This window comes from Salvelinus namaycush, chromosome 2, assembly GCF_016432855.1.
Source record: "Salvelinus namaycush isolate Seneca chromosome 2, SaNama_1.0, whole genome shotgun sequence".
Taxonomy (NCBI): Eukaryota; Metazoa; Chordata; class Actinopteri; order Salmoniformes; family Salmonidae; genus Salvelinus; species Salvelinus namaycush.
The window spans coordinates 56,752,562-56,761,851 of NC_052308.1; the positions used below are offsets into that span (position 1 = coordinate 56,752,562).

Below are 9,290 nucleotides of genomic sequence, written 5' to 3' on the forward strand. Positions count from 1 at the left end.
ACACGGACCGTGTATCACCAGGAAAAGATACTGTTGAGAGTGAACCGTGATACTCGCGGTCACTTAGCTGAGTTAGAGGAGGATTGGGAGTGGAAAGACGCGACCGACGTGTTCAACAAGGTTCACGGCACTGACGTGTTCTCGGTTGAGATGTTGAAACGGGACTACGCTGCGACAATGGTGGATGTAAAGGGAGAGTTGATAACCGCAAGGCCTTGGCATTCCCAGAAACTCTGTGCCATGACAACTGGACTGCTCGAGGCAAACGGGCGCTCAGCACTTGCCCTGAGAAAGGGTATGAGGCCTGCTAGTGACACACAAGAATGTAGGACTCAGAAGCAACGTCTTGAGCAAGTACCCAGGACAAGTAGCAAGGGACATAAAAGGACAAATAATGAACACCAGCACAGAGGCTCTGTGGAAAGGCTGAGAGTGGAAAAAAGAAAACGCCCCAGGTTCGAGGGTGTAGACAACAGCTGAGACTAATGTGAGCTCAGATGCCCATGTAAATTGGTAGACCCTGAGTGGTTGTTGTGACATATAACAAAAAGACCATGTAAATAACACCATGTAAATAAAGTGTACATGCAACCCAGTAACCTCTGTATAGTGATTATGTTATTATATCACCCTCTTTGATATGATAGGACAAATGTCCTTTATGGGCATGACAGATTATGACTGGGTGAAGAGATCACACGTTGGACAACTGTTTACTTCGCTTTCATTTATCATGTGTAATAAGCAGTGACATTGGGTACAAAAGGGTCTACATCTCAGACATATTCAGTCATTGACTGCAGGCACATAGACTTGTTCACACATACAACCAACGACAACCTGGTTAATTGTAAAGCTATCTATATCAGTCCACAGTGTTCACAGTGTTCCCACTGATGCTCTCTAAGTTACATTCCCATAAAGTCATACTATTTTATAATACATTACAGACTACATTGGACTGTGTATCATACAGCATGTATTCTCGGTCTAGATCTCTTCAACAGCACCGACGAGAGAGGCGAGAGAGGCAGCAGAGGCGGGAGAAGGTTAAGCTCAACCCTCTAGTTAGTAAGTGCCTCAGGGTCATGGGAATGTCCCGTTTTGCCATGTCGTTTGAGAACACGAGTTTCATCCAGTTCATCCGCATGCCTGTGGATCAGTACAGGGTGTACGGGGATGATTTTGTCAGCTCTTACACAGCACTGCTCGAGAGGATAGAAGCTCTATGTGCCAGCGCCTTCTTGATGCTAGATGACATGAGCACAACCGGACACGTCGGGTTGGATGACCCTGAGCAGAACAGCCTTGCTGTGAGGCAGACGTGTCCAACACGGGTCGATTACAACACTTTGGGGTTGGATGATCCTGAGCTGAACAGCCTTGCTGTGAGATCAACATATCCAACATGGCCCGATAACAGCCCAGACCTATTTGCTGATAGTGATCCTCCGATGCATCATACAGATGTTATCCACAACCAGAACTCGGACATCACCCCAAAGATCCGATGTAGAGACTTCTTTGATATGTCCTTGCATAACAATGCTCAGCTCTTCGACGTATGCCCCCATCAAGTGGGCGAGTGCGATCGATATCAAACCTAGGTTGTCAAACCATGGATATGACTGTGGATATGGTGTAGTTTCAGCACAATGGTGTTTCAGTGACTACATTTTATGTTTTAATAAACTGCACATGTCTAACATTCAGTGAAAGTGGGGTTGTCATGTTTTATTCAGAATCATACACAGTATACATTTAGTTTAGATATGTCTTTCACAGAGATGGCACACACAAAATGTCCACATGTAACAGTGATATTACATATCATGGCTGACTCAAGTTCATTTATCAGTGGTAACCACTTCAACAGCATCATGACATCCAGCCTCTCGCCTACTGCCTGAAGTCCCAGTTCATTTTTGGCATACAGTAGCTGGGCTTGTGGCACACATAGCAATGGCCCCTTTAGTCCGAAGTACACCTAGTCATCACGGACACACCTCGCCAATCGTTCCCGCTAACAGGCTGTGGTTGCATCAGTGAGCCTTCGCTGAGGTGGAGGAGTATCTCTGCTTCGGAGACTAAAGGAGCTTTGGGAACCCCTGCGGGCCCTCATAATTAGATACAAGGTGGGACTGGTGATACAGTGCATGTTCCCTATAGCTATGCAGACATTGAGCACCACGTACTTCACCTCCTCACACCGGCCATGGGAGCGGTAGTAAATGGTGCTTGCAATGAAGGGTAGCCAGCAGCACATAAAGAACGTGGCAGTGAGAAAGGTCAAGACCTGTGCCCGTTTCATCTTAAGTCCAAACGAATTCCGTTTCACGTGCTGTCTGACACTGTACACTATCATGCCGTTGCAGTAAACGAGAACGACAATAGGTATGATGAAACAAATGCTCATCCTCACCCAGAAGACTGTAAGCCAGAGACTCGGATGCATACCGTTGACACAGATCATGTTAGTCTCGGATATGGGACGAACAGTGTAATAGCATATGTCCAAGAGAGCCGAGAGCACGGGTAAACAGGCACACGATCGAGCCACGATTCTCCTTCTGCTTGCCGCACGTCTGTTCACCAGACACTTCAGTGTTGTCCTGTTGTGTACCACCTTCATGTATCTCTCTATGTTGATATAGACCATGAGAAGTATTCCGTACTGGAAACAGAACTGTAAGGAATAAGGGAACAAAGGACATGTCGTTACTTGAGCTGGTTGGACATGCTTATGTGTACATGTCCTCACGGGCTAAGATTGCTGTTACCTACCGAGATCACCCCTTTCAGCAGTTTGCACATCACGAAGCCAAACACCCAGCCCCTCACGAGAATCGTCTGCGTAACCCACACCGGGATAGTCAGCAAAGTGGCTATGTCACAGACCCCCAGATGTGAAAATAAGACATCGACATCACTGAGGACCTTCCTTTGCCTCCCCGAATACTTTGAACAGGAACAGTAGAGCGTGATGACCATGTATAAATTGACAACCAAGCCCGTGACCATAACCAGCGTGTGAAAGAAAGGGATGTAAATGGTGCGGCTGTATTCATAGAGACTATAACAATGTGAATCCGACTCTGGGTAGTGTGATGGTCTATTCAACATTGTAACATTATCCAGTGTGACATTGGCAAGTGAGTCCATTGTAGAGTTGTAGGTATAGCAGGCCACTGACACCTTTGGTAACAGGACACGAGCCTTTATAAGACATGTCTATGGTAAGTGGAACTGTAGAGCCAAGCTCATTTGTCCAACCAAAAAATGTCACATCTATGGAGTTCTGGATGTCCAACCACTGCTGGTGATCCAACCAATGGAATTTGGAGCATCAATACAAAGCTCCTTCGTCCAACCACTGCTGGATATACAAAGCTCCTTCGTCCAACCACTGCTGGATAGCCCAATCCCTGCTGTGACATTGAAGGAAATGTTACACGTATGGCCTTCTAAACATCCAAACGCTGCTGAGTACCCAAACATTACTCCTACTAAAGAGCCTCATTCACTAGTATAGATATACATTTACCCTTTAACACACCTCATAAGTGATATCGGCCTCTCCCTTCACCTCTACTATGGCGGATAGTGTGTCTGTGGACGTCACCTCCTCATGTGATGCATGGTGTGGGCATGTGAGTCATGAACCAGTCTCTTCAGAGATGATCAAGAAGCTTTACTTGAACAAGGCTGGTGTTGATGATGAATGTGATGACGTTTGGGAAGGTGCAGCTGTGTTCATGGACAGTATGTTGAAAGAAACACCTCTACGTTTCCAGTACGGAAACAGTTGTTTTACCGATTTGATAGAAAACATGTCACATCTAACTGTGTCCGGGATGAATGACATCCTAGCAGTGGGCAGTGGGTTCGGGTTAACCGAATGCTACATTGCTTACAAGGTTCTTGGTGCAACGACAGTTCATATAACGGACATCGAGCCTCCTCACCGCATGGTGGAAAAACTGTCCTGTGTCGACGCAGTTGAAAAGTACACTGGAGCGGACACCTTGATGTTTATATACCCCTGTTTTCATGCTAGCGGCTACGAAGGAGTCATCCGAACATTCAAAGGGCAGTACATTGTACTGGTAGGGGAGATGTGTGTCTCTGGCCATACCAATCCTGGTGGTCTTTTGGAACAGATTAGTGATTGTTTCGAAAAAGTTGCACATGTGGATATGCGTCGAGCGAAACGCTCTTATGGGTGTCGCGAGAGTCTGGCCATATACAGCAGACGTTCGTAAATGTGAAACGGGGTGTAGTTCATGAGCCTAGCCTGTTGAGCCACTAGTCACAGTTCCATTTGCCGTATATCTCTACAATTGTCCAACCTCTTGTCTTTTACACTACACCAGGAACTGTTCTGACCTATTAAAGTCTCCACATTTTTGCAGACAGCACAATCTCATTCCAGATCGTATCAGATAGTTAAGTCCTACTGCATATTCTATGATGGCCAAAGTCCTGGTGGACCAGCAGCGACATGGCCTTGACACAGGGAAACTGACTGTACCGATAGCTTTGTGTTCCACTCGATCGAAGCTGGAAAGACACACTCGGGAGCTTCTAGACCGTATGATCGCACTGAATATGCCTCCACCCATTTTCAAACTGAACTGCACCGTGAGACTTTCAGGCTTTGCCAGATACAAGACAACTATGACCTGTCTAGGTTTTCCAGGATTGAATAGAACCTTGAACGAGATACAGACACTGCGCTCTGAACACCACACCTTCCATCGCCTTATGCAGGAGGTACAAGCACCGTGTGTTTATTATCTGGAGAAGGGGAGATGTGCCGTCAGTGAGCCTCAAACTCCGCTCAGCTCGGAGTTCATCTGCCCCAGACAAATGGACAACACAGACTTCGATTTAACAATCACCTTAAGCGTCGATCAAGCTCTCACGCATCACACCAACATTGAGGTCAACAACAACTGCTCCGATGATCTCAAGGAGACCTTGACAATGGGCATTCATGAGGACCTTTGTAAGGTCTGGAGGTCTATGGAGAGGGTTGTCTATTATGTGTTGTTAAACACCTTCCAAGCGGTCTTACAAGGACACCAGTGAACGACACACAGAAGGCGTGACTGGTCTATATGTGTGTCTATGTGTGAATGAATTACCTGGTGTTCATAACTGTCAGTCTTTTTAACTATGCTCCTACCACTACCCCTATAGTGCTTTTACAGTAGACATTCCCTTGCCTGGAAGCCTTGTGACTTGATGTTTCATGGAAGCACTTTTATCAAATGTTTTGGTTTTGTAACATATATTATTGCTGTAATAGATACATCCTTGCCAAGGGAGTGTAACATCTATCCAACCGTAACTCATATACTTAGCAGTCACTCCGGTCAATAATACTGCAACTGGTTTGAATCCCAGCACAGTCAGCACAGGTGATACAATGTCGAACACAAGAGGTGCTTACGGTACTTTCTCTGTGGATTACGTAGTAATTAGAGGGGGTAAACAGGAGCTCGACTCACATGGTCTGTTTACGAATGACACTGTGATGGATAAAGACTTTAAGTACGACTTCTTAGTAGACCTGGACTCGTCGTATAGGGGAGAGTACAGCTCTGTTCTGGACCAAGAGCTGCTTGTTCATGAATACACACGGTACATAACCAATAGACTGAAGGGCTTTGAAAGCACATGGCAGCAGGAGGAACGGCGCGTACTGTTTGTGTCTTCCAGTTACATACCCAGACCCTTGATCTCGATCACAGGAGCTAGGAAGGAGATGATATCCTGTTTTCTCAAGTGTTTCAACAAGGTGTATGTGGTGAACGGAGAGTCATTGTGCAACCCGGTGTTTGTGGACAAGTGGAGTGCTGAACAACAGCTCCCTGACTATCTGCTGGATGCTGATGCTGTTCTGGACAGTTACATACCTGTGCCCTTGAGCAACGCAAAACGTTTATCACTCATGTCTGGCGAGCAGGAGGAGGACATTCAATTGGATACGTATCTCCTGTATACAGAGGGCCATATCACGTATATCACAATGTCTCAGTATGTGACGCGTCTTAGGCTACAGTGGAGATCTAAGGCTGGAGTGTTCGAGAGGAAGCGTAACTGTCAGTATGTGGTACAGCCCTGTGGTGGAATTGTCTTTATCCGTGAATTTCACTCCTTGAAGAGTGTGTTTCTCTTGAACAAACTTATTTCCTTGTTAGCGTATATATTTTGATCCTGATTCAGTAGGCTATGTAGCATATACATGTGGGTCTATATGTATCATTTATTGTAATAAACAGTGACACCTGCGTATGAGACTTTGTATTTCGTTTCACACTCAACACTTTGCTACTAGTCCAGCATTCCCATACCTGATCCTGTGTCCACATACATTGGTTGGATATATGGGGTAACCACTCTCTTTACACATCCAGAGCTACAACGTTATCAGTGTTTTGGTGACAGAGCTAGGATGAAGCTCTCTGGAACCCATGTACGTGGACATGTCAGTTGTATGTAGCTTAATCATACCCCTCGTAGACTTCACTTTGGGTAGGTTGAATCAGCCATGGGTGGATGATACATAGATGGCAGGGGAAGGGGATGTGTTTCATGGGGTATAAAAGGAAGCAACTGCTCCTGCAGGAGCCATTCATAGGCTGCACTCTCTGTAAACACAGTCAAGACTCCACTCTGTCTAGCACTTGTATAGAACCGGCCACTATGGAAATGCACATTGTTATCAACGTGTGTATGCTGTTCACTGCAGCAAGTACATTTGAGTGTTGTGCGTTGACAAGAGCGCCAGGTCTTACACCTGAGAGACCTGAACCCATCACCATTGTAGCAACAATGGGAAACACTGTCAAGTTGCCGGGATACTTGGAGAGTCCCGCTGAGCCTTTCTATAAAGACAATAACGTTGTGTATGCTAGGGAACACATATATGAGGTTACGGCGACCCCAGTGGGGTCCCAGGTTATAATTCGCTTCCTCACGTGCACCGACGAAGGCACTTACAGGATAGGAAATGAGACCTTCACTCTGAGTGTGAAGTCAGGCACATGTGCTATGTTCTACTATACTGCCAAGGTTGACACGGTTAAGAGGGCAGCCTTTGTTAAGCCGCTGAATGGTGTCATTACAATCTCTATGCTCTACATAGAACCTGGAAATCGCAACATGTGGAGTTTAATTGAAGTGTGGAATGACACTATGAGCAGAATGTTAAGCCCACACCAGTGCTGTTTCATTATCAATGAAGGCACCACGTTCGGGGGATATGGTGATAAGCAATACCATTATTTCATGTATCAGAGACATGGGCAAGCTGACATGTCATGCTCCAATGTCCAACTAGCAGCCTCGGCGCGTGCCACCACCACTACAACAACCCGAAGAAACCCAATGTTGACCATGCCAGATCTGAAGGAGTTGGAGGATGTGAGGACACCGGTGAAACTGCTCAACATCAGTGACAGTGTGTTGCACGTTCTTTCCTTTTAATTACACTACTACTACTACTACTACTACTACTATTTGCATTGGGCTCACCCTGTCTCTCCCCTACAGGTATACGGAACCTGAAGAGGATGATAGACGGATTGGAAAAGTCTTGGCCGTCTGCTGGAACTAACCTCCAAACACACATCCTTACACCACTGTTCATTACGATGGCAACGCTGATCATGTCCATTTAGTCATGTGCCGATTATATCTGTTGCTTGTCTTGTGTAGTGCAAGCAATAGTGTACCCTCTACTGTTGGACTTTTGTATATAACACTCACATATAGGACGCATGTGATGCATTTCTTATTAAATCATTTATTGATGATATATCTGCTTTTGTGACAGTACAATGATACCATATCAATCATGAATGTATAAGGATATTGAATAAAACATGTAAAACGAGTCATCGCACACTGTCCTGTTGGTGTTATTGTCTTCACCTCAACACCTCACTGGTGTGTGAACTTTTAGTGCGCTGTATCTGGTCTCTAACTATAACTTGGTCTTCCCTGGTCATATCAGCAGCACGCATCCATTCTGTGTCCTGAAGCAGCTCATGAGCCAAAAGTCTCTCTGGGGCACGGAACTTCAGCAATCTGAAGACTATCCTTTTCACCAGTTCATACTGCATCACTTTAGGCATTATGATATCAGGGTCACAGCGTGTACTTGATGCACCGGGGTGGTCTTTGGGACATAGAGTCCTTGTGATAATCTCGTAGGTGGACATAGTCACACGTCTGACGTTACCGCTAGCGAATTTAACCTTCCCTTCCATTGCATCCACTATCAAAACCCCTAGGCTCCACATGTCTATGGCACATGTGTACTCTATACATCTACGTCTTTCCAGGAACAATTCAGGGGCCCTGTACGCCTCGGTGACCACATTTGGGCTCATCCAGTTGGAGGATTGTCTAGAGAGGCCCATGTCAGCCACCTTCACTGTGAGATCTTCTGTCAGCAGCACGTTGTAAGGCGTCAGGTCCCTGTGTACTATATTCAGTCTGTGCATGTAGGACAGGGCATTAGCCACCTGTGCACTAAAGTGAGCAACGAAACTGAACGGGAGACACTCTTGGTCGCGGTCTTCTTCGTAGTACGACTTCACACCGTATCCATTGTGGATCGCGTCACCCAAGGTGTAGGGTACGTAGGCCATGAGCATGGCTATCGTGTCATTATCTACAAAGCAATCGTGCATGTGAATCACATATGGGTGACCCCTTAGTGCTGCGAGACATGAGAGCTCTCTGACTGTTGTGTCCTCTACGCCGCGGGTGTGGTATTTCAAGGCATACTCCTTCCCAGTAGTCAGACAAGTAACTTTGTACACGGTTCCATATGCACCGTTGCCTAAAACAGGGCCTCTCTTGTAGTTCTCCATTCTGATTGGTATAGTGGTTCAGTTATAGTAGCTTATATATAGCCTCATTGACTTTTGAGGGGGTTGTTAAGGTCTGACCAAACACTGCTGTGTATTCCACATCTGTCTGACCAATCCAACCACAGATGCACAAGTCAACCATGATGCTGCCTCAAGCTTGGTAATCCGACAATGGTTCCTTTGAGGAACCGATTACGACTGGACAGTCCAGCCATTAATTTGCAATATAACCACGATGATGCTTGTAACTTGGTAATTGGAACATAGTTTTTGAGGACCTGTCCTACAAACACCTGTTCTATCTTCCCTCACTATCAAAGGGTGCTGTTATCCTGCAAGAATGGCCCAGCACTTACACCGGTCTCACCTACACTGCCAGATAAATGGAACCTTCTCACCACA

At 45.9% G+C, this 9,290-nt stretch overlaps 2 protein-coding genes across 2 annotated transcripts; one reads left to right on the forward strand and one right to left on the reverse strand.

Annotated features, from left to right (window-relative positions):
* The first annotated feature begins 1,799 nt into the window (after positions 1-1,799).
* On the forward strand, positions 1,800-7,898 carry LOC120064770. The gene is made up of 2 exons (XM_039015378.1): positions 1,800-7,468; positions 7,561-7,898. The coding sequence occupies exons 1-2, from the start codon at positions 6,565-6,567 to the stop codon at positions 7,686-7,688; spliced, it is 1,032 nt and encodes a 343-aa protein (XP_038871306.1). The 5' UTR covers positions 1,800-6,564; the 3' UTR covers positions 7,689-7,898.
* Positions 7,899-7,937: 39 nt separating this feature from the next.
* Positions 7,938-8,888, reverse strand: LOC120022294 (serine/threonine-protein kinase pef1-like). Its single transcript, XM_038966198.1, has one exon. It carries the CDS (start codon positions 8,886-8,888, stop codon positions 7,938-7,940), a length of 951 nt encoding a protein of 316 aa, XP_038822126.1.
* Positions 8,889-9,290: the final 402 nt, after the last annotated feature.